This window comes from Danaus plexippus, chromosome 15 (assembly GCF_018135715.1).
Source record: "Danaus plexippus chromosome 15, MEX_DaPlex, whole genome shotgun sequence".
Taxonomy (NCBI): Eukaryota; Metazoa; Arthropoda; class Insecta; order Lepidoptera; family Nymphalidae; genus Danaus; species Danaus plexippus.
Window position 1 is genome coordinate 6,945,503 of NC_083547.1, and position 27,217 is coordinate 6,972,719.

Here is a 27,217-nt window from a genome sequence, read left to right on the forward strand (position 1 = left end):
TCTCGGTTCGTTGGGAATACCCGCCAATGACGAAACGGACTTGTGATAAAGGCGAAGTCGATTCAGGGACAAAAATACGTTTTATATCTATATCGATGTCGGGGAAAAACATAGTCCAGCAAAATAATAATCATAGTGAATAATAACTTAGTCTAAGTTATATTAAAATATGCTTGCGAGTGACAAAAATGTTAAAATATTGATATTTTCTTTATAAAGATTGTTTGGAACCATGATAATTATATTGTTGTGTTTATTAAAATGCAACGATATAAGAATTCGTCTAAAATATCACCTTTATTCGAGTATTTTAGATATTAATGATGTATTATGATAAGGCGAGCTCGGTGGAGCAGCGAGGCTCAGCTATATACATTAACTAGCCATGAATATTCTATACCAAGAGCCACTCATTTGCCGCCAGGTAAGTTGTAAGAGCTTGTATAAGATGGAGATATTGTTTGTTCTTGCTACTGTTTTATTAAAATCTGTATGAAATAATGTTCCTAGTACACACTTTGAGTTTTATTTCACCACGTAGTTTCCAATTTTGAGTTTCATAACAATGTTAAAAATCTGGTCAAATTTAAAATAAACCGTTGCTCAATTTAACTCATAATCAGACTTGTCATTATTATAAAACAATTATTTTGAGTAAATTATCTACAAACAGGTAAAAATATACGCATATCGTACATTCAAATTGGGAAGCAATATATATTTAGGTCAAAAGTAATCAACACTCGATGTATGTACTCAGTTAAAAAAAAAAAAACAAAAAGAGGAATTATTCGTCACTTTTTTTTTAAGTTAATTTATGCATTTTATCCAAAACCACGTTATCAGAGGTCGCGAGGAGAACAGATTATATCAAGAACGTAACTACTTATTGTGTTATATAACGGCGTAGTCAATTAGAAGATACAGTCAATTAAAAATTCTATCTTAAGCTACTAAAGTAAAAATAAAATAGTGACATCAGCTGTATAATGTACAAGTAATGTACCTAAGACATGAATTGGTGGTACACCGGGCAACGTAAGTATCGCGAACGTAAGCCTCAGTCTCTTAATGACTGCAGCGTACGACAGACGACCGTTCGGGAATGTCAACAAGACGATGTTTACAAATACAGAGTGCATAGCGAAAGCAATAAAAACTCATTTGTAGGATTGACTCATACGTGATTTTTTAAATAGTTTCAATTTGTTTGTGGTGCAGTCTGAAGATGTAGAGCTGGGTTAAGGTAAGTTTATTTTATATTTTTTAATATAGTTGTTAAATTGCGACAATTTTATTATTTACAAAATAAATGAAAAACTCGTATGTTTTTAGTAAGATTGCCATTGTAAAGTATAAAATAATATAAAGTATGAAAATAAAGTATACGTAGTGATAACTATTTTTGGAGTTTTAGTATACATACATTACAAATTAGATTAAATGGCATTTTATAATGGACAAAGGACATGTATTATTTTGGTCGTCAAAGAAACCGCGAAACAATACGATTTTAGAGATTAGAGGAAAATTAATTAAGAATTTGAGCCAAGACTATGCTGGCAAAAAAATATAATTGTTAGCTATATTGTCTCTAAGTGTCCAATTAAAAATATAAATACCTCATACAATTACGTTTAATATATTAGTAAAAAAATAATATTAGATACGTATTATAAATTCAAGTTTAATTGATGTGATACTATTATTAAGGTGAAGAATCGGAGTGTTCGATTTTTGAGGCCCTTAATATATAAGTGATACGTAATATGCAACAAAACTATTTTATTTAAATAATGAGATCTAAGGCTTTCGCGAGTTTTATTCATTTAAATGAAACTAGTATATTTCGGATATACTACGAGGATTTTATTATTTTAAACCTACATAATCCCGACGTTTCGGTTACTTTTCAGCAACCGTGATCACGGGCAGACGAGATGTGAATGTCACAATATTTAAAATTTTAACAGGTGTATTTTTTTTTATTTTATTAACAGTTGATCTTATAAATTTTTTGCTTACCGTCCCTGTTTTATAGAAAAATAAAATAATAGTAACCAATCTTGAAATAACAATCAAATATTATTTTAATTTTTAAAAGTTTTTACATTTTTGATATTGCTGCGGTAATCTAACGGACAAATGTTTATTATATATTATATTTTCATACTGTAGTATAAGTTATCCCGTGATAACATCACTACAGACGTACATAGTAATAGTTGAAGTCACTATTGGTATCCATGATGGAACATCATTCTATTATTTGGAAGCTAAACCAATATAATAACGAAAATATTAAAGTTGTGACTACAGTAGGTAGATGTGACTGATCAGGACTTCAATTGGGTGATAAAACGGAAACTTGTCTGAGGTTCTTGCTGTTATCATTCGTTGCGTTTTTGGATTGTGTTTGGGTGTGCTTAGGTTGTGTAAGATGGGAGATAGAGAGTATGATGGGGGGGGGGAGTGTCCGGGGGGGGAAAACGGGCCTTTTAACTGGGAATGAGGTTGGTGCGGACGACTCAATGTCGTCGCGCCCAGAGTCGGTGTTGGGAGCCAAGCGCCTCTTTTCGGAGGTGTCAGGCTCCGACACCGAGACTGGGGGTGATGTCATCAGAGGGAAGGTTCCGGCGGGAAGGCGAGGCCGCGGTCATACGCTGGCTAAGGCCAGGAGATTCCTGCGGGAGCGTGAAGAGGAGGAGTCAGAGGCTGCCTTTAACTCCTGCCTCGAGAAAAGCCTCGGGAGGGAGAAGAACGGGGCAAGGACGAAGAAGAAGGAGCTCCCTGTGGAGCTGGAAAGCATGGGGGCGGAAGGGATAATGATCGAGGCCGAAAAGAACCTCGATGTTATCAAGGAGCTAGTCGGGAAGAGTTCGAACCTGAAAGGGGGATACTCTTCCCGGATCATGAGGGCCTCGGCGTTCCTACGCGAAGCACTGGATGTGCTGGTGACGCGAACGGAGGCTGAGGAGACCCGCCGTCTCAGAGCCGACATTGGTCGGCTCCAGAGAGAAAACGCGGGTCTCAAGGAGGAGGTGCGCGCTCACCGGGAACAATTCCAGGAGATGTGTAAGGAGAGGGCTTCGATGGTAAGAGCGGCGGCGGATAGTCCCATAAACCGGGACCAATCTCAAGTGCTGGAGGCCAACATCGCCAGGTTGGTTGGCAACCTGGTGGATGGGCGGTTGGCCGCACTGGAGTCCCGGCTCAAGCGGGAAGAAGTAGCCCGCCCTCCCCTGGCGGGTGACAATTCGGTCGAAGCCATTGCGGCCAGGAGGGCGATTCGACAGGCGGCCCTGCAGAGGGGGTCCAAGTCATCGGCCCCTTTGGCGGCGCCACCGGCGCCGGTGGTATCCTCCGACGAGGATTTCCCTTCCCTCCCTGCGCCTTCCAAAGGGAAAGGCAAGAGGTCAAAGGGAGGGAAGGAGGTGGTATGGACTGCATTCGGTCCATCCACATCGGCTGGGGGGACAGATCGGGGTAAAGTGGGGAACGGAGCCAAAGCGGCGGGGTGGACGGAGGTGGTTCGCCGCAAGGCCCCGAAGAAGAAGGAGGTGGTGCCGGTGCCGAACACGCCGGCGCCGCAAACAAAGAAGAAGGTGGGCCCTAAAGAGGGCCCCAAGAAAGTGGCGCTCCCACGCTCCCAGGCCGTAATGCTTAAGTTACGGCCTGAGGCAGCGGCCAAGGGAGCGACCTACTTGTCGGTCCTCCTAAGGGCCGAGAGGGAGGTTAACACGAAGGAGCTGGGCATCGGGCCCCTGAAAATCCGTGCATCGGCAACAGGGGCCCGCATCATCGAGGTGCCAGGCTCAGCCAGCGCGGACAAAGCCGACGCTTTGGCCGCGAAGCTGAAGTCCGTGCTGGCGGAGGAGGCGGAGGTGTCGAGGCCCGTGAAATTCACGGACGTAAGAGTAACGGGCCTCAACGACGCGACGACCGCGGACCGGCTGATAGCCGCGGTCGCGCAGGAGGGGGGCTGCACCGAGGCCCAGGTCAGGGTTCGTAATGTGCGACCTGGGCCTCGCGGCACAGGCTCTGCCCTGGTGGAGGTGCCGGCTGCAGCGGCGAAAAAGTTGCTGCAGCTGGGCAGCCTGTCAGTCGGGTGGAGCCAAGTGCGGCTCTCGCATATGGAGGCACGACCCAAGCACTGTTTTAAGTGCTTGGGAACGGGGCACGTCGCGGCCGCGTGCCCTAGTCCAAAAGACCGCAGCGGTTTGTGCTACCGCTGCGGCAAGGAGGGCCACAAGTCCGCCCAGTGCTCCGCGTCACCGCGCTGCGCTGTGTGCGCTGACGCGAGCAAGCCGGCGGACCATGTGATGGGGGGTCATTCGTGCCGCCCCCCATCCACCCGTGGGAAACTCCCGGTCCAGCCACAAAGGGCGGGGGTTTCGAGGCGGGCGTCGGGAGCTGAGATGTCCGAATAATGGCCGGACATCTCAGTTTCCTGCAGGCCAACGGTAACCACTGCGCCGGGGCTCAGGACCTCTTCCTGCAGTCCATGGTGGAGTGGGCCGTTGACGTGGCGGTCATAGCGGAGCCGTACTATGTCCCTGCCCTACCTCATTGGGCGGGAGACACGGGCGGCTCCGTGGCGATCGTCACGCGGGCGGGCGCCGTGCCCCCCCTCGCAGTCAAGGCGAGGGGCCACGGGTATGTGGCAGCGGTTCGGGGGGAGATTGCCATAGTCGGGGTATATTTCTCCCCGAACCGCGACCTGCCGGCCTTCGAGAGTTTTCTCGACACTCTCGGACCGGTAGTAGGGCAGTTAGCGCCTCTCCAGGTCGTTGTGATGGGGGACCTCAACGCCAAGTCCACGGCTTGGGGAAGCCCTCTCACAACACCCAGAGGGAGGGAGCTGGAGGAATGGGCGTTAACTGCCGGGCTGTCCCTACTCAACACGGGGACAGTCCAGACGTGCGTGCGACGGTCGGGAGGTTCAGTGGTGGACGTCTCTTTCGCCACTCCGACCATCGCACGCAGAGTGGAGGGATGGAGGGTTGAGGTAGGAGTGGAGACGCTTTCGGACCACCGCTACATACGGTTCGAAGTGTCTGCCACTCCTGCCGGTCGCCGGAGTCCAGCGTCGAGTTCCTCGTCGTCCCGGGAGAGAAGTCGGTTCCCGCGTTGGGCCCTGTCAAGGCTCAACCGGGAACTGGCTGAGGAAGCGGCCGTTGTCGGCCGCTGGAGTCTCCCGGGGAGTGCGGAGTTGGGGGTGGACGAGGGGGCTAGTCGCTTTGGGGACGTTCTCCATAACGTCTGCAGAGCGGCGATGCCCCCCATTGGACGTCGACCCCCGCGGGGTGCGGTGTACTGGTGGTCGGACCACATTTCCGACCTCCGGATCGCCTGCAACGGGGCCAGGAGGGCATACACCCGGAGCAGGCGACGCCGCCCCCAGGACGAGGAGCGTGATGGCCGGCTGTACAGGGTCTACGTGGAGAAGAAGTTGATCCTGCAGCAGGCCATCTGCCGAGCCAAGGAGGCAGCCTGGCTGGAGCTGGTGGAGGGGCTCGATCGAGACCCCTGGGGCCGACCGTACAAGAGGGCGCGGAATAAAATCTGCGCCCAGTCGGCCCCCATCATGGAGGTGCTCCAGCCGGCTGTTCTGAGGGGGATCGTCGGGGAACTCTTCCCCGACGCCCCGGCGGGATTCACTCCCCCCAGGATGGCTTGGCAGACGCTGGAAGAGGGTGACCGCGTTCCGCCCACCGTCACGGAGTCTGAAATGGAGGCGATTCTGGCTCGCCTCCAGAGTAAGAAGAGCGCACCGGGTCCGGACGGGGTGCACGGGAGGGTTCTGGCCCTCTCCCTGGTGCACCTCGGAGGAGCCCTCAGGGAGCTGTTCGACCTCTGTCTTAGGTCCGGGCAGTTCCCGAGGGCCTGGAAGGAAGGCCGGCTATGCCTACTTCCGAAAGGCAGCCGGCCTCTGGACTCGGCTTCGGCGGTGCGACCGGTGGTTATGCTGAACGAGGCGGGGAAGGCTTTTGAGAAGATTATAGCCACCCGTCTCGTTCGGCACCTGGAGGAAGGCTCGGGACCGGGACTTTCAGAGTCCCAGTTCGGGTTCCGAGCCCACCGGTCGACCGTCGATGCTCTCAAACGCCTGAGGGCGGTGACGGAAGAGGCGGAACGCAGAGGAGAGGTAGTGTTGGCGGTGTCGCTGGACATCGCCAACGCCTTCAACAGCCTCCCACACAGCGCGATACAGGCGGCACTCGAATACTTCGGAGTGCCCCTGTATCTGAGGAGGCTGTTAGGCAGCTACCTCTCCCAGAGGAGGGTGGCAGTCGAGAACCGGAGGGGGTCCATAGAGTGGTGGACAGTCGACAACGGCGTTCCACAGGGTTCGGTACTGGGACCTGTTCTGTGGAACGTCGGGTATGACTGGGTCCTGCGGAGTCGCCTCCTCCCCGGGATGGGTGTCATTTGCTATGCAGATGACACTCTCGTCTTATCCCGGGGACGAAGCTACAAGGAGGCGGCGTGGCTGGCCGAGGTCGGTACTGATCTCGTGGTCAGCCGCATAGAGAGGTTGGGGCTTCGGGTCAGAATCGACAAGACCGAAGCCCTCCTCTTCCGCGGGACTGGGCGGAAAGGACCCCCGCCGGGTGCCACCCTTCTCATAGGAGGAGGGAGGGTCAGGGTGAGCCCGACCATGAAATATCTGGGGCTCACCCTTGACGGAGGGTGGACCTTCGTGCCCCATTTCAGGGAGTTGGGGCCGAAGGTCATGAGGACGGCAGGTGCGCTGGGGAAATTCCTCCCGAACCTCGGAGGACCCAGCGCAGCTTGCAGGCGGCTATACTCTGGGGTCTGTCGGAGTATAGCCACGTACGGTGCTCCCGTTTGGGCTGATCGACCGATGAGCCGCGGGGTCAAGGCCCTACTGCGCTCGGCGCAAAGGGCACTCGCGGTGAGGGTGATTAGGGGGTACCGTACGGTCTCCTGGGCCGCAGCGACGGCTCTTGCTGGCGATCCGCCCTGGGATCTGGTGGCGTCGGTTCTCGCCGAGGTGTTCTCTTACGTCTCGGGTAGGAGGGCTCTCGGAGAGAACCCTTCGTCAGAGGAGATCCGGGCGGTTCGCCGGCAGGGGGAGTCGCGCCTTATGCGGGAGTGGGGGGAGGACCTGGCGGGCCAGCCGTACGGTAAACGTACAACGGCTGCGCTCCGTCCGGTCCTAGAGCGTTGGATGAGGCGGAAACGCAAACCCCTTACTTTCCGTCTGACGCAGGTTTTCACCGGGCACGGCTGCTTCGGTGACTACTTGTGTCGGGTGGCCAGGAGAGAGCCGGGAGGAGGCTGCCATGAGTGCGGCGCTGAGGTGGACTCAGCCCAGCACACCCTCGAGGTGTGCCCGAGATGGGCTGCGCAGCGCCAAGACCTTGTGGCGGCGCTCGGCGGAGTGGGCTTGTCGCTTTCGAGTGTCGCGGAGAAGATGCTTGAGAGTGACAGGTCCTGGATGGCGGTGTCCTCCTTCTGTGAGACGGTCATGTCCACGAAGGAGGCATCTGAGCGGGAACGGGAGGTTGCGGCTGATGCACCCTCCCTCCGCAGACGACGGACGGGGGCGCGCCGGAGGCGATATCAACGCCTCCTCCAATAGCGCCCCTGCGCCCCGGGCTGGGGTCGGGCTGGTAACCCGGCTCCTGTGAAAGCCCGGCGTCGTCGGGGCGGTCCTAATTGCCGGGATCGCCCCCTTTCTCCGAGGGAGTAAGTCCGGTCTTTGCCAGGACCGGCCAGTCGCTGGTGTGCCCTGTCGCTGACAGATCCGGGGTGCACCAACATAGCGGCCGATGGCTTTCGCAGTGGTTTTAGTGAGTAGGGACCTGCCCAGGTCGAGTCTCACACATCCTCTCCGGCCCCACCAAGGCCGGTGAGACGGCTCGTAAAAAGAGTTTCCCTGCGTCATCAAAAAAAAAAAAAAAAAGGTAGATGTGACTGATCATTCGGAACTAGACCTTTCACTTTAAACAGACTCTTTAGACATATAGCTGTTTAATTTTGTCAGAATAAGTACGTGGTATTTACACTAAAGTAATTCCATCGGTTTAAAACTTAAATCATATAAACAATTTTAAGTTCCCAGTCTTTTATTTACTGCTTGCATTCTGAATCTCTATCTATATATATATATATATAATTATAATAGTACAGAAAAACATTTACAACAGATTATATTTTAATAAAGATATGTTAAAGAATACATTTATTTTATAGAAAAAATTTGTACAAATTTAATTACTTAATGATTCGTAAAACCTTTGCCACCTTTCACTTTTGTTTACTGTTTTTAATTGTTGTAAATGATAATAGCAAACCATTAATTAACTAGTGTTATAATGTATTGTTACTTGTAATATTACTTAATGCAATACAAAACTTATATTCGTTGGATAACGCTGTGCTTATAAACTCACAGAGTATATTTTTAAAATTCCCACGCATTATATATACACTACCGATAATAATCAGAAATATTTACTAATACTTCTTGAACAATTTACTCCCATTTAATCATTTTACAATTGGTCTGTATACGTTTTCATTCTCTCTTTATTCCTTGCATTAATTTATTTCTTGCACAAGCTGCTTGATCGTTACCGCACAGAACGCATTTAAAAGTGTAGGCTATACATATTTACGACGGAAGTTACGTGAAACCATGTGTTATGTCACATGAACTGCACAGACAATTACAACATACAATTCTTGTTTACGTTTGTCATTTATTTTTTTATTTTTTTTTTATTTAAGTTATAGCCTCATTCAAATTGGTTCAATTAAAAAAAAAAATTTAGTTTTTGAACATTCCCGATAAATGTCATTTATGACGGATATATATCAAGAATAAAGATTTAAAAGATGAAGGAAATATTATAAAAAAAAAATAATAATTTAAAAAACAAATTTGATATTTTATTATGTTAAATTAAATATATATATATAAAACTCGATTAAACTATACAAGAAATATAAAAGGCTTTATGTCTCTACACGAAAACAAAAAGAGTGAAAGTTTCTCCATTACGATAATCATTTCCTATAAAACTTTTCTTAACCGTGAGAACACAAGCGTGCGAGCTATGTGATTGAGGAGAACATGTTTTATTAACAAGCTATAAATTCAACCAATAAAGAAACCAAAATAAAATATTGTTATGATATTCTTCGAACCAAAATTTCTTTAAAACATTAAGTTTAAACGAAAGCACGTAAAGTTATTTACAGGAAATAATATATACATTAAATATCGTAATTTCTTCGTCCTAAAAGTAGAGAATTGTGAAATTTTATTTTAACGAAAAAACACTCGAGAGTCCTTAAAATCGTTATCGGGAAACCAACATATGTACAAGATTCTTTCCTTTGAAAATATTCGATTAGGAGGAAAAACCAGAACGAGGGTTTCTAATCAGTGTCATGGCGGGGGCCGATTGGTCTACGTCCAATTAGTTTCCTGTCCTCACAGTAATATACTTTATTTATATATACTATATACTTGTATTGAATCAAAGACGATAAAAAACTTACAAAATATAATTATTCCTATTATAACCTTTGTATTTATGATTTTAATATTCCTTATTTAATAATATAAGAATATTGATTGAATAAAATATGAGCAGTTCATTCGCATGACGATTTCTCATAATATTTATGCTCATTATAACTATTTAGGACGACTTGTGTTATTTTTTTTAGGTGCCTAGACTTATAAAAAAAAAACGACGAAGCTCGAAAATGTTTTTATAACCATTGATGAAAGAATAATATGTCTTCTTTGATTTTGATATAAAAAGTACAAGTTCCGTATCAAAATAGAAGTTTTTTTTTTTTAATTTCATGTTATCCTTCCTCATTAAAGACATCGTTATCGTCTGACCTATCGATGATTCTTAGTACTTGTATTAATACCAGGCTTCTGATACACGAGTATGTATTTATGTATTAATGTTGTATAATGTTAAACATTTCGCTTTAAGGAAATTGTGTGAAAAACTCGAGTAATACTCAATTCCGCCGCGAGGTCCTGAAATAAAACATAATGCATGTATTTTTTACCGTTCCCGTTTTTTTTTATCGGAGAAGGTTTTTACACAGAAGCTGTAATATGAATTGCACATTTGTTCCGTTAGCTCACCCCAATTTTATAAGGATTCCTAAACGACATACATAATATGGACCTTACTTTTCCTTTATTTTTTCCTCAACACACTCTTAGATGTATGATACGATTTATTACATTTCAAAGAGAGAGAGAGAGATAAAGAGCGAAAGAGAGGTAGACTGATAAATGGTTACATATTTATCTATATAGGAATCTCAATTTCAAAGATTATTATTATTTTAAGTGTCCTATTTGAATTGTAAGTGTATTTTTTTTAATGGTTTATTTATACGTATTCAATCATACGAAGAAATTTAATTTTACTGGGATTTAAACAAGAATGATTAGGTCTACATTCTATGAGCAGAAATCTACGGTCCCCTAGGGATGTTTTTGCTAGTGCGAAGCCATATAAGTTACTTCTACCAGCGGTTAGAAGCGAGGGTTTAGATAGATTCACTATTATTTAATATGTATAATAACATTTGCGAACTGAAAACATGTAAATAATACATTATTATTATACATAATAAATGTGGCATAATAATATAGTATTGTTTGTTCTTAATGAACACGTCATTTATTTTTAATTAAATTTGAAATTTATTCTTCAACAGAAATGTATTCTATTCTAATTTTAAAAAACAATATTCCACTAATATTATTTAATCTTTGTACGTCTGTTTCACATTCCATTAGCTGAAAACTATACATACAATTCGCTTGAAATGTTGATAATAGGATATTGAAGTAGTTAAAGAAGAAATTTTGTATCTTGATAATTAACACATAAAACAAGCGAAGTCTCTATAAATTTAATAAAAATATTAATAAAGGCTTCATAAGTAAAATTATTATCAAGACTTTATATCAAAAACGAGAATAAACAAAGAAAATAAGAATTTAGCTGAGAACTTTAACTATAATTAAGTTACATTAAAATTTAATGGTTTTTTCAACTAATTATAGATAAGAGAATTAACTTTGAAGTTACTTGATGTCAAGGTAAACTTCTTAGCATCTGTGTCGAGTTATTGAGGAGAGATGTTTCTAATAAAAAAAACATTTCTCTTATCATTTTCATTTAACCAAAGAGGTTGTTATGCCAAGTGTAAATATATGTATACGGAGTTAATTTTTTTCGTATAAATTAATTTTCATTTAATGATAATTCCATCAAATGTCCTGATTATGTTAATTGTTAGTTTTTCTTTAGAACTAACTCTAGGTTTAAAAAAATTCTGAACCGAATCAGTTGGGCACATTAAGTAAGAAAGGACTACATACATTTGTACCTAAACCTTTCCCTGAATTTATAGCAACACTATTCTTTTAATAGAAAGTTTTTTTTTTTTTATAAAATATCATATTGTAAAAAAATAAATGAAAATTTGAAATAATTAAACAGAACGTAATACTTTTGTTGATTTTTATGAGCCTAAATACAATATAAGCAGAGATGTTTCGTTTTTTTTTTATGATTATGTTTTATCATAAAGAGTAGTATAAATAATGTACAGAAAAGAGTGAATATATGTTATAAAAATATACATTTTTCTGACAGCTTTAGAAAATAAAGTATATGATAAACAAACGTATAATCTGTATACACAAAAGCTATTCAAGTGTGGGGTGATCTCGTTATGGAAAGGAAATTACTTCAGTCGTAAATCCGGTGGCTGTTTTCATAATGGAATGAACTCTTTAGTTTGTACAACGTGTATGTTATTATCAACCAGCCTCCGAATACACACCGGTGAATTGTTTCGATATTAATTTAAGGGATTAAAGGCTTTTTTATTTCAAATTACAGTTGTTTCAGTTGGATTTGTTTGTGAGAATCTCTCTGTTCATTCGATTTGATTTGTCACAAAATAATAAAATGGATACATATGACATTTTATTTGTGAGTACGCTACGATTTTTTGTACATTACTGTTGATGACGAGAGCATGTTATATAAATTTAAAACCGTTTGGGATGAGATCTAGGCTTTAGGGTGTTTGGCGAAGAAAAAACTTTAAAAATTTGTATCTTGGTGATAAGAATTTATAATAAATACAGTTACAAGAAATGATCACGCCAAAGTAAACGTATCATCGGTAGCTGGTATACTTAGTCCAAGTTGGTATCGTCACACAACATACGGAGCGTTAATAGTTATAACGTTAATTATTGATTGAAAAATGGAATAGACTTTGTATTTAGTGGGATGATGCAACCTTGGACTAAGCATTCGGTTTGTACAAATATTGATTTTAACTTAAGTAGCAATATTTAAGTATTTTCCTTTTACCATAATACTCGTACTAATAGTTAAAAATGAAAATGTTTCGTCACGTCTTAACTAGCTGACTTACGTATGACTTGCGTCGTATGAAAATGGCGCCAGTTCAAACATTTACATTCTTGAATGCAACTGTTTGTCATTTTGTAAATAAATTAAAATTTTATTAGTAATAACTTTAATACTATAGCATTGTATGATTAGCATGATAAAAACTAAATGATAATGATATGATATGCAGATGCAGATGAATGATAAACTTTAAACTTTTTTTTATAAGCTATGTCTTTTCTCGCTCTGGAAACCTGGATTATATTTTTATTATGCCAATGTGAACGTTTTTATTTTCAGGACGAATTATAAACTTAAGTACTGTGAGGGGAAAATACGAATTAAATTGTCGAATGGAATAAAGGCGTTTTTTTAATTATTATTATAATTATTTTTATAGAACACTCTAGTTAACTAACCGCTTTACTAATACTCATTAATAAGTTGAATTCAAAAATGACATATCAAACGAGCGGGTAGGTTTTTTTTTCTTTTAAATTGTATTCGTCCTCATTTTTTTAGGATGAGATAAAAAAAAAAGAAGTTTAGACGTGAAATATTTCTTTATAATTTCTATTCGTATTACTAAGTCATATATTTTTTTATTAAAGAACTAATCAACATGATAGTGACATCTAAGATTTTCGCGAGTATTCGTGCTTCACATTACATTGACACTACGCGCCTTTTATTATTTTAATACTACATACTCTCGACGTTTAAGTCTCTTTGTATCAACCGTGATCGCGGGCAGACCAGATGAAAAAATTTTTTTTCACCGCATCGAACCGAAATTTCGGCAGTATGTAGTATAAATAAAATAAAATAAACGAATAGTTTATACGAAAATCTTAGTTTTACTTTAACCAACATGATGTATGTGTAAAATAGTAGCTATATTTTCTGTTAGAGTAACATAAATCGTCATATTTCTTATATTTTCGAGTTCATCAAATTCCGCGGCCATCTTAATTAATTCATTGTTCTGTGACAATAGTATGTTCGCATTCCTTTCTGTCTTGTCAAATTTTATACAATCATATTTGAGACTAAATTGGCAACTTATATGAGTTTGTGTCAAGAGGCATAAGACACAATTAAAAAATTAACTTATATAAAAATTCATAGTTTACGTAACGTTAAGTTTGTGGTAGTTTTAATCTGAGTTGGTTCACTTTTGGTAAATTTACAATAATATTGTCAGTTTAATCTATCGATTCTCATTTATAATGATTTTTAAGCGAATGTAATAAAAGTTTCTTATTTAGTTTGTATATTGGACAATAAATAGAACGCTCGGCGTTTTTTAATTATAAGTGATAATAAAATTGAATTTTGTTATTTATTCAATAATTAAAACTTCAATGTAGATTCTCAAAAAAATATATGTATTTTTAACCAAATTTAAAATTAGAACGTTCTTAATTCAAATACCCATATATTTTTTTTAGTGTTCCTAAATTTATTTAAATATTCTTATTCTGTAAATGTCAAGAAACGTAAGGGCTAAAATTTAGTAACACATTAGTGTGGTTGTATATATATATATGAAATGCGGACCTCGGTTCAAATGTTATGAAATAAACGCGGCCGGTTGAGTTTTGTATTGTAATAATACGTGCCCTATTATAAATTCAAGTCACTTTTCATTCGTTAGGAAAGTGCTAACGACTGGTTAGTCATTAGTTAGCTATAACTAATTGTAGAAATTCCTGCATTTAATTTACTTGTATAATAGTGTTTACAAGATTAAAATAAACTAATTTTATTACAATATCATTTTTTAAGTTAGCTACCTACATACATTCTATAGTAATTAACTAACATGTTTGAAATACATAACTTAGTAATAAAATATCCATTCATGTTTTTAATATTGAAGATTTCACTTGACATAAACGTTCATAGAGGTTTGTGAGAAAAATAAATGTTATATCCTCAAATATATTGCGAGGGGAGGAAATTAAAACCCCGGGAAATTGACAGAGCCCACTTGTATTTAGGCGGGAAATGGAAATTTGTTAGAAATCATTATAGAGGTCTTTTAAGGAAATATTTATGAATTAAATTCGTTGCATTGATTGGATGATATTAAAGTAGAAGATTACTTTAATAATAGTTGAAGAAAAATAAAAGGGAAATATGTTGATTAGAATCGATCGCTGTATGTCACAGCGTGTGTTTTTTTTATATTTTAAAAATTTATGAAAATTTACGATGGAATAATAAAATCGAGAGTATCGTGAGATATTAGTTCAAGTCTTTTGATGCCCCCCCGTGTTTCAAATTTGGCTACTGAGATTGGGGCATTTGGCTATTGAAATATACAGCGGAGGGGAGTTTCATAATGACAGATAAATGAACTTTTATATTACTTTAATGTAAACATATCTCGTTTTTATTAAACATTGTTCTTATGTCAGCATTATTAGTACTTACTCCCTCGAGTCTTGGAATTGTTACAAACTGTGTAATTTTTATATGCATATGTGACTTGTTAACCTACCGTTAGCTTTACATGACTCAGTTTCCTGCCTATATAACTCTGGATTTTCGATTTCCAGAATAGTTTTTGGCATATTATATAGAAGAATTTGATTGATATCTTCAGATAATAAATATATATGTGTGATCTAGTTCAAACAGTTAGTTTATTTCCCACAAAATGGTAAATCTAAAAGATAATTTAAACGAAACATCAAATTATAGACTGTTAGTAATATAACGTACCTTTTGTTTAAATTATTTGTAGTTTCCTTATCATGTTAATCGTAATTTTAATTCGCATTATAAAGATATGTGTGTCTCGATCGTGTTTTGTTTATTGCCCTATTTAGTGTGGCCCGGAGTAGGCCACTGACTGGTGTTGTATTTAATTTATGTGGTAAGTTAAACCATTTATTAAATTTAATTGCCTTAAAATAACAAATAAAAACGTATAAAGCGTTTTGCATTAAAAAAAAATCATACTACATATAATATATTTGAATTTGTAGATTGATTGATGTTATGAAAAATCTATATGCTATGTTAGGAATAAAAAAAGCTGAGCTTTACGCATAAAGCCTTAATAAGGATTAACGCTTAAAGAAACGAACAGTCTTAATTATTCATTAATTGTCGTTATAATTATAATATTGTATAAGCTCGATAAATAAAAAAATATAATAAAAAGACTGAGAAATTGATGAGATCACTCACATCTCATCTGCCCGTGATCACGGCTGCTGCAAAGCAACCGAAACTTCGGAAGTATGTAGTTTTTAAAATAATAAAATATGCGTGGTGATCCGAAAAATATTAGTTCCATTTAAATATAATAAAAATATTTCCGTTATCATACTGGCTTATATACTTATATACAACATGGTACATAAAATAATGTATACTTATCTCTACATTTTACAATGGCATTACTGGATAAAAACGTAATATTGATTAATTATATCAACATATTATAATATAATAGATAAGAATATTTCACGTGTCATAAAACATATTAGTTCCTTCAACGTGTATGAACTTTTTTAGCTATATAGTTAAACTAAACTTTTGTAGGAATTTTGATAATTCCAAGCTTTACCTGTAAGGTAATTATGAGTATAGTTTAGGAGCATTTAATTCAATAATTCCATGAAAGCCCTCGCTGACAAATGAAACATGAAATAAAACAGATAAATTTACAAAAGATATAACAATAAATATTATAAAACAGAGTTACTAATTTGCATATCTTTTCCTAAAGGCAAAGTTAATGACAACCGTGACGGTAAATCGAAGATTAAAGTTTAGGAGGAACGTGCTGTTAAATAGATAATTAAACGTTTGTTCTTTGCTATATACATTACAATGCAAAAGTATTATTTATGGGAAAATTAAAGCTAGACTTTTATTCTGATTTATTAAATTTATATATTGGCATTAGGATGATTAAATAGGAAATACGAAGTAATGACTCACATATGTTCAATACTACGCTGTACATTTTTGAAACTAAAAAAACTATATATATATGTAATTGTTTATAGCGAATTGTAAACCATTCTTCTAATTAATTTAATAAAACAACCGTTTCCGTATAAGTCAGTGAGATTTATACAATATATGGTGGAATTGTATTGGGATAGAATTTTTTCTATCTATTTAATAGGCTGATTCCAGTATAGGCTGATGATGATGATGATGATGATGATGATGATTTAATTTTTCGTTTGTTTGATATAATATACAGAGGATTTTGTTTATCCTTTGACTTATTGTTAGACTTATTATTATTTAATAGTAATAAATAAAAATGTTTAATTGTGTCTACAGAAGAATTTTATATTTATAAGGCATCCTTGGATATTGAGTGACTGAATCTATATGTCTTGATAAATTTCGAGTACGAGATTTTATTTCTCCTTTGTCGTAAGTATTATTAGCTAAATAGTGTTTATTTGAAAGCATTTTATTGGATATAGATTTAGATGTGATATTTATCATAAGAACAAAATAGGCATACCAGATATATATAAGGTTTTTTAAAGTTTATATGAAGTTTATTATAGGTATCGTCATGAAATTTTCGTATTATATATAAAAAAAGTAAATATATTAAAAAAAGAATTTATACGAGAGAAATATATAATAGATATACCTAAACGATCACAGAAATAGATAAAGATTTTAATGCAGCGATAATACATACGTTAGCAAACAATAAATATTGTCTCTTATCTATATACGTTTAGAGTTAATATATGTGAAGGATAATATAATGCAAGTCACTTTGTCTCCTGTAACATTTTAATGAATTTAAAAATATTTTAATGTTCCCTAACAAGTACTGTACCATTAAAACAGCGTTAAGAATCCAAGACAATATATTCTGGATTGCAGAGACTGGGGAGTATTTGTTGCAAATAAAAAAAAAATCTCTCCGGGTTATGTATTATGAATGTTAAATATCGGAATTTTTAAGTATCGTAAACTACGGGAATGACCTTAAATAAGAGATAGCCGAATCGCACTCGTCCCTACGATAAGATAATTATATTTTGTGTATATTATACATAATAGAAATTTATATTCAAGTCGACAAGATCGATTAACTAAAATTCGATAATGTTTATAAATATTTACACTTAACTAATGTTTTTTTTATTTCATTGAGTAATAACAGGAATTCACGTAATTATAGGATGAGAAAAGTAAGGTTGTGGTTAATAAAATTTCGTTACAGAGCATATCGTAACCATCCACCATGGCACAGGATAATACCAATTCAACAGTCGAGATGGGCACCAGTGATCAGGTAATATTGCTCATAGTATACTACTATTGACCATACCAAATAACATTGATATTAACTTTGAGGCTTCAATAAAAAAATCTTTGAAATTTCATCTACAGTATCTATTCTAACGCTAAAGTTATATAAAAAAATCACACATACATACATTAAGATACATGAATTTTACTACAATAACAATAAGTGGTTACGTAATTGATAACCTCACTGATCTTATATGCTAGGAACAAGTTTCTTGTTATAGCGAGCGAAAAAATATAAGCATTTGTAGAATAGCTATAGAATTGTATGTGTGCATAGACGTTCTTATGTGTTGTTCTTCAATCCTATATGACTTTAGAGTTGTTAAACTAGTTTTGTTAGAATGAAACATAATCTCAAAAACTTATCATAGTTTTATCATGGACGTTTAAGGTGCAGTGTTCAATAACTTTATTGAAATCGAGAGCTGTTTTTATCGCTTATCAATTGTGCCTCGATTGATATCTTGATGTCTCTACTTGGAATATAACACACAGCATCAGTACATTGGAAATGTTGGCATTTTATATACATTTTTAGATCCTGGTTGCACCAAAAAAGTCAAAGAAGCTAGTGTACACTATTGGTTTTATCGCGATGTGTGCTGTGATAGCTGTGGTTATCACCCTCGCGGTTGTGCTCACAAGGGGTGGTGATGCTGAAGATATTATAACAACCGAAGGACCGACACCAGTTACAACAACCCCAACAATCCCAACAACAACACCGATCACAACAACAACAGAGCCACCGACCACTAATCCTCCACCGCCAGGGGATATGGATCTGGATGATGTTTTAAATGGAGAATATTTACCAACATCGTTTAATGGATCCTGGGTTTCGGGTACGTTGATTTCTTAATTTTATCCTTATTATTATTTATAAATTGACTATAACTCAAAATAACTTCTGATATTGATGATGTATTACTAGAAACAAGACACTCCAAAAATTTATCTTCCATCGTAAGAAATGATAACAATTCTAACCAAGTATTTTGTGGCCCTCTGCAACGGATTGTCGTAATTAGTTCGTTAAACCAACAATTAACTTAGATGTAAGATGACTATGTTATAAATCTTTTATAATTTATTAATTGACTTATAACATTAGCAAAAATTACAATACTTTCTACTGCTCGCTAAACATAGTACAGCCAGCGGTATGCTTGAGTGTGATTTACTTGTTACGTTATAATTATCATGAAATTTCTTAAAATACATTCACTCATATTCAGTTAAGTTACCAACGTCTATCATGGATACATCAGCAATGTTCACAAATATTTGAATTTATATTATTATATATAGTTGGACATTATCATTGTAGGAAGTGAAATCATGTTCAGAAATGCTTATGGGGAGTTGATACTATACAACGTAGACACTTCCAAACCCAGGACACTCGTCGAGAATTCATCTCAGGTAATTAAAAAGCCATCAATTAGACCAAACACTGATAATTTATTAAGTAATCACAGGATGTTGGTGTCTCCAGTTTCAGAGATCTAGTTGTTTGTAAAACCAAACATGTATTATGTAGATTTATAAAAAAAATATTCCCTATTGTTATGATTTTTTTTTATAAATACTTATTTATTTCCTTATTTAACTAATTAAATGAAGAAGAATTTTATTTTCGCTATTAAGTTTATTTTATTATATCTTTTTTTATAATATTATCAAAGATTTAAACACGACTGAAAATCTTCTCATCCTCTCTACGGAATACGTTATTAGGATATCTGTGTATTAAACGAAATAAAGGGGAGAATACATGTAGTACTAAAAGATTTAGATTACGAGACATGTAGAAATATTCCAATAACGAATACTTTTTCAATAAAAGAAAACAAATGGTTTTATAATAATAATAGCTAAGTAACAAAATTTAAAACTTATATTATATGTATTTGTAAAATATTATTAAAGTTGTAGTATTCGTTCCTAAGATATATGAATCTACAGCTATCACAAAATTCAACTTCAAAATTTATATATCACGGCTCAGCATTATTAACTCGGTGAAGCGGTGCGATATACTGCCTTCAGTTTAAACCTAATTCTTGAATTATAAAACTCAGAATATACAGAACATATAGAATTTAGTGTAGAACTTTTTGGTGCAGTTAATATTTTCATTGCTTCATCTAGATTTACATTATTAATAATAATTTTGAGATATATTGTATTGTTCCTTTAGATACTTCAAAATTCCAACCGCGTGACGGAATTATCGGCTGATCGACGACATGTAGTGCTCTCCTATGCAGAGGAATTGGTATGTATCATAGTTAATAAATGTAACTTACTAGAGAAATATCAATAATTTTCGGTAACAACACATCTACTGCATGGAATAAATGTTTAATGCAAATAACATCTCTTTTATAGAGAAAAATTTAGTTTTTTTAGTAGTTTTTTTACACAAAACTGTGTTATAATATAATGATATTTAGTATTTAGAAATCAGTGAGGCTAAAGATATTGTAACAAGCGTAACGAAGTAGTTTTGCAAACTGTATTAAGTGGGCTCTCGTGCCAAAGCTCTGTTATAGCGGACGTGATCTTAAATAATTTGCTCCGGAGAGATCTTTTGTGCACGTAATTGAACGACGGTTTCGTGGACTTTAATTGTGTATTCAATAATGAAAATTGGATTTTTTACATTGCTCTAATATTTTATTTGTTATTTCTATTTTTCAAACAGGTTTTTACTAATTTTTGTAAATCATAGCTGCCATGAAACGGGGATAAAATAGTCTATTACCTTCTTGGGGAAAAAAAATGGATTAAATAAAAGATATTTTTAAATAAGGCCTTGTTTTTAAAAATGTTATGTTTTTAACAATAATTCAAAACAACATTAAAAATCGACACTATTTCATTTCACCCAGAATGTTAGTTTTGTAAATGGTTTTTCTTACATACTATAATTATTTGAGAATAAATTTCTCTACATTGTAATATAAGGTTTGTTACTCTTACCTCAGATATATCGCTACAGTTTTGAAGCTTTGTACGTGGTTATCGATTCATCCACTGGAAACATTTTCAACATAACGCCTGAAGGGGTTGCCAGCGATATGTCAATTCTTCAAAACTTTGTGTGGGGACCAGTCGGGACATCCCTGGCATTTGTATACAAGAATAATATTTACTACAAGCCTAATCTGACATCTCCAGCACAACAAATAACATCTTCTGGCATCGAAAATGTCATTTACAACGGCGCGCCTGATTGGGTCTATGAAGGTATTATGTTTAAATTGCATTAATACTTGTATTATAATTACATATAAAGGAAATGTTCAATGATTATTCTTTAAAATACGATTTCTCTACTTCAAGTAGTGAATTTTTTTAGGTGACAGGAAAATTTTTCTTTTAGATGTAATTAGCACATTAGATTTTTAATTTATGTTTGATAATTTATCAGAGGAGGTGTTCAGTTCCAACAACGCGATGTGGTTCTCTGGCGACGGTTCGAGGCTGGCGTACGCTTCCTTCAACGATACCAACGTGCGCGTAATGAGGATACCACACTTCGGTGTACCCGGCGCTGTTGAATTCCAATACACCAGACATCGCGATATACGTTATCCCAAGGTTAAAAAAAATATTTGATATTATAATGTATTTGTTTTTGTATACGTATTCTAAATTATTAATATATGCTAGTAAATTCACTATACACCTTTACTTTACTTCTATTTATAAGATATTTTATTGAATTGGTGCGACTATGAAATTTTAGTCGAGGGTGCGGTCAAAATATACTTCACTGTATATAGTATATTTAGTTATACTCTTTTAATGATCTATATCAGATGAGTGTCGTACTAATAGGTTTATAAATGACAAAAGTAAAAGGTCTTTGAGTGATCCACATTTCGTTCATTCATATCAAATACGATGTACAACAGTTAATTTCTAGAATACACAGAGGTTCTTATTATATGTAAGTTTATAATTTTATTATGTTGGTGTACGCGGAGACTAACATGTCTGTTTAATTCCTTACCCAGCCTCCATGTCTAATTAAAATGGAGTTGAGAACACTTGAGCTGTAAGAAATTATACCTCTTAATAATGTACTATCTTCGGAGTTTCTGTCTGAAATTGTGGAGTTTAATTTAACAACAAAATTTAATATGGATTGATCTTTTACTTAATGTCTGTTTTAATAATTTCGACGTAAAACAATAAGATATAATGAAGAGTTTAATATTTGTTTTAACAATTATATTATAATTGAAATAACTAAACACAATTTATTCAAGTCCTCCACGATTCGCTGCCTTTCATGTCTTTGGAGTTCACGAGATCGTCGTTTTAGAAATAAATATTTCGAGAGATAACGTGGTATTTTTATAACATAAATAATTCGTACCTAACTAGAAAATTTTGCATTTATTATTTTTGTTAAAAATTATTTTCCTTATTAAATTAATTAAGAGGTATGAAAACTGGCGGGAAAGATGTTACTATAGTATTTTAAAATTTCATCATTATATTGTAGCTGAATACCGACCGGTTGAGATGAAAAGTTTTCATAATCCGTTAGGATGTCTAATTCAATGATACATACAGATAGTAAAATACACACTTACATTATTTCTTGCCCTTACAGCCTGGAACAGATAATCCATCTGTGACAGTGACCATCCGTAATTTAGCGGCCAACATTGAGAGAACATTCGCACCCCCCTCTGATCTTAATGAGTGAGTAAAAATATTCAATTATGAAAAATCATAAAATATAATAAATAAATAGGGTTTAATTAGATATAAATATTATGTATTAAAATTGTTTAAGAATGTTAGCACTGATAAAAGTTAATAGATGTATTTTAATTTCCAGACCGATTCTGGCAAAAGTTCAGTTTATGGGAAATCAAAGCATCGCTATAATGTGGATGAACCGCGTACAATCAGAACTAAAAGTGGATGTATGCTCCGAAGCTAACCAGGATTGCGTTACAGTGAGACGATAATTTGTTTATTAGTTAATAGTACAGTAAGATAATGAATAACTTCAACTAATACTCTTACAATTAAATATCCCATTTCATATTTTCCAATTTTGAACTCAGCTGAACTGAAACTGTAACAATTTTTCTTAAAACAAAAAAAAAATACATGTCAAATACTAAAAAAATAAAATTTTATTAGATATTTAGATACAACGAACCCAACGGCTGGATTACAAACGTACCGATGGTATTCAATGAACAGGGCGATTCCTTCATCACTATTTTACCTGACGTAAGTCATTAATGTTATAATGAGTAAATTAAATATATAGTAAAATAATAAAATCTTCCTAATCATTTTCCAGTCTGTCAATAATGTTCGCTACAAACAAATTCTTCAAGTATCAAATACCAATGGTACCTCTTGGAGCGTACAGAGTAGAACTAACACAGCCCACACAGTGATAGATATCCTGACGTGGACTCCGGATGATGTTATGTAAGTTAATAATTAATTTAAGACAAACAGTTTTTGGTGGCTCTCTTATTGGCATACTTCTTCCATTACTAAAACTCTTTTTATCTTAAATCAATACTATTATATCTTCCAATAAAGATTTCACTATCGTTAATTCAGAACAAGTTTTGCTTATAATATTTTTTTGTTAACAATCTTAAGTACAGTTTCATTCAAGATGAATAATAAAGAATAAAAATTATGTTACAAAAAAATATGTCCTAAATCGACCTCTCCAGCTGGTACACTGCGTCCGGTATAAATGATACGGCCGAGCAGCATATCTACTCTGCCAGCAGCGCTGGTGTCTCTTGCTTCACCTGCACAGTTGTTCGTCCAGATGGCAGTCCTTGTCTTTATAACGAGGGCAGCATATCTGGCTCGAGGATCAGTATCAATTGCGGTGGGCCAGCGGTACCACAGATATTTATATACGACGTGGTCAGTATTTTTATAAATTCCCTAGTAGCTAATTGATAAGAAAATAAAGAGACTACTGATTTTTTGGCATTATTTATTCGGAGGTATATATTTCTATAACGAAGTGATTTTTTTTTTTATTCATACAACAAGAAGTAACGAAAATAGAAGACATCAGTTTCATAGATTGAGATGAATCTACAAAATACTTTTATAAAATGTTTATGATGCAATAATATTTTATATATACATATGTGATAAGAAGGAGATCTACAAAATTTTCTGTATAAACCTATTTATATTATAAATACGACGTTTTGTATGTCCATGTACTTACACTAGCTTGAGTAGAAGTATATTTTATCCTGTCAAAATTTTGAACTCATTAGGAAGTCATTCAGTATTTTGGGTTTCACACATTCGCGATGATGTCTATGGGCTTTTTATCGAAGGCATCTTTTATGTTTCAGAATGGCACCCGTTTATCGGTGTGGGATGACAACGAGAGGATATCGAATCTCTCGTCTGTAGGCAGTCTACCTGTAGTTTTAAGAAGAAAATTATCTTTAGGAGCTGGCATCCCAGATGCCGATGTCCAATTACAAGTACCGAGAGACTATCAGTCACGCAACAATGTACCATTACTCGTTAATGTGTAAGTTAGTTACTACTACTACGTTGGTACTCATACCTATAATTTGCTAACGAAATGTATTTTTTCCTTTTTTTTTCTTTTTCTTTTTTTCTCTTTGTATAAATTTTATTTGAATGCTTTCCCGAATCTTATGATACTTATGACTATAGTTCCATTGATCTTTGATGATTTTTTTTATAACTATTTCAGCTACGGAGGTCCTGACTCCTCGTTGGTCACAAAGCAATGGAATGTTGACTGGGGTTCATATTTGGTGAATCACTATGGCATCGCTGTTGCTACCATCGATGGAAGAGGATCTGGTTTGAAGGGAGTCGAGAACATGTTCGCAGTGCATAGAAAACTTGGATCCGTTGAAATTGAGGACCAAATTTCTGCGACGAAGTAAGTTATTTTATTCTTTGTTATAGTAATACGCGTATCTGCTCTGTATCTAATTCTCTTTTTGTACTATTTCAGATTACTGCATCAAGAGTTGCCATGGTTGGACAGTTCTCGCACTTGTATATGGGGTTGGTCTTATGGAGGTTATGCTGCTTCGCTTGCGCTGGCTCGCGGTGATGTTTTCAAATGTGCGATCGCCGTAGCCCCCGTAGTTGATTGGCGTTTTTATGGTTTGTAGAACGGCATCATAAATAAAACTTAGGAATCCATAAAAATTGTTAGTAAATAAATTAGATATGATAGCAATGTCAATACTAAGTGCAATATTGGTTGTACAGTAAATAGACTTGGAATTTCGTGTTAATATTAGACAACTTAAAGATTACCAACTTCATTCTTACAAAAGTAATGGATTATTTGTAATTAATTTATTATTATAAAATTTGCATCACATCCTTTATCACAGAACTTGACTATTCGAAAAGCTTTCTAGGGGATTTTTTGTTTAATAAATTGAATTCTTAATAAATATCTATATTATGTTCAGTTGGGCAATGACTGATTCTCTCTAATAAAATTGTCTTCACAATGAGAAGGATGAAATGATATTTTCAAAGTTTTTACAACGTTAGGTTCCTTAAATAACAATTGGATAAGGGCCTTGCGACAACTCGCTAAGCAAAAAAAATGTTATGGCATAAGGGAGATATTATATTTGTTATAGCCAAAAAATTACTGATTTTCCTTGTAACATTGAGACTATTGTTAATTATATCATAGTTCCTTAGTTTAGTGTAGTTAAACAAATTATTGTTTTAGATTCCATCTACACGGAAAGATACTTAGATACTCCACAGAATAATATTGGAGCGTACAGGAATTCCAGTCTCTTGTCAGATCAAGTGGTGAGTATTTGATTACTTAGATTTACGCTAGATGTCGTCTATTCTAAATTTGAAAATTTAAATTAAAACTATCCGTCTAGTAGGTTAAATATAGAAATAACTTTTGGTATTAAAAGTGAAGAAAAGTATTTGTATCAATATAAAAGGACATTATTCTATTTCTTCCAGGTGGAAGCTTACAGGCGTAAAAGCTATTTCCTTGTCCACGGGACGGAGGACGATAATGTCCACTACCAGCACGCCATGTTATTATCAAGATTGCTTCAGCGGAGAGACGTGTATTTCCATCAAATGGTAAGCCCAGCATTGCTTAATATATTAGTTACCTCTTAAGAACCTGTTCAATTTCGTGTTTGATTTAAAATTACAGTTTTATTAGTTAATAAAATAAATAATTCTTGGATCTGTGATAGATTGTACTGAGTATAGTTAAAAATATTTTATTTTTCATAACAATTTATATATTTTCAGAGTTACACCGACGAAAATCACACCCTGGCCGGCGTGAAACCACATTTCTATCATGCGCTAGAAAAGTTCCTACGAGAAAACATGTTGTAGATTATATTGAATTATTATTATTATATTTATTACATTTTCAAAGTAATTGTTTATAAATACCAAAAGTATTTGTAACCATTTAGTTGCAGGTAGTTAAGGATGACGGTGCCCCCTTACCAGTAAGTGAACCGGATCATCCCTTGATCCAAAGCATAGAAAGAAAAAAAGCTTGATTTTTTTTAAAATAATTAATTAAACAGTATTTAAAAAAATCTAAATGAGCTGCCAAAGTATTAGTGTTTTAGAGTTAGTAATCAGTCTGTGGACTTTGCCCCGTTAATCCCAAAAAACTTGTATGGATTTTTCACCATTCCCACGAAGTATCATAAAAATATTGGATTTATTTAACTAATTTTAAATCACTCTTCACACGAAAACAATGATTGAAAATTTTAAATATTATACAAATAATAGACCATAAAATATTTTATGAACAAACTATAACTCTGGCCTCATGTATATTACGAATATATAAAAAGACGTGATGAAAAATTTATGTTAAAGATATTAAAAATTAGATTGCAAATGTGTCACTTAAATATGAATTCAATAATGTTATTGATGTTTTAAATAAATAGTGTATTTGTAAATAATTTTAATATTTAAGTATTAAATATTCAATGTATGTGCTTTATAAAATAACGTTTACAACGTGTTTTATTTCACTATCTATTCTTTGTGTTTATGTGATGTAATAGAGAGCGGTAAGTCCTACTATCCATATAAATCTACCCATACATGCAAGCGATATAGACATGAATAGATATATATAAAAAAATCTCTATAATTAATTTGTATAGACGGGAACACGCAAAATACATAACTAATTAGCATAACAAAAGCGAAAACAAAGTTGGAGCTGTGGGTTTAATATAATTTTGATGTCAGTTGGGTTTCCAACTTGGTTATGAGCTTGCGTCATGAGCGATAAACTTGTAGGACGGGGAAAGTTGAAATTTATTGAAACCTACGTAACTGTATGGAGATAAATTATTATGTAACACTAGTTGTTGATGATGAATTAGTCGTTA

The 27,217-nt window shown here is 36.3% G+C and overlaps 1 protein-coding gene across 2 annotated transcripts; it reads left to right on the forward strand.

Moving 5' to 3' along the window:
- The first annotated feature begins 1,056 nt into the window (after nt 1–1,056).
- LOC116766279 (venom dipeptidyl peptidase 4-like) lies at nt 1,057–26,828 on the forward strand. 2 transcript variants are annotated; one of them, XM_032656086.2, is made up of 18 exons: nt 1,057–1,246; nt 17,677–17,748; nt 18,307–18,613; nt 19,099–19,193; nt 19,972–20,049; nt 20,762–21,023; nt 21,208–21,377; nt 22,402–22,493; nt 22,633–22,753; nt 22,944–23,036; nt 23,110–23,243; nt 23,501–23,702; nt 24,152–24,336; nt 24,526–24,720; nt 24,796–24,950; nt 25,540–25,625; nt 25,794–25,919; nt 26,097–26,828. In XM_032656086.2, exons 2-18 carry the CDS (start codon nt 17,698–17,700, stop codon nt 26,184–26,186), a joined length of 2,442 nt encoding a protein of 813 aa, XP_032511977.2. In that variant the 5' UTR covers nt 1,057–1,246; nt 17,677–17,697; the 3' UTR covers nt 26,187–26,828. The 2 variants fall into 2 exon arrangements, with proteins under 2 accessions (XP_032511977.2, XP_032511978.2); XM_032656087.2 differs by lacking the exon at nt 1,057–1,246 and adding an exon at nt 15,273–15,336.
- Nucleotides 26,829–27,217: the final 389 nt, after the last annotated feature.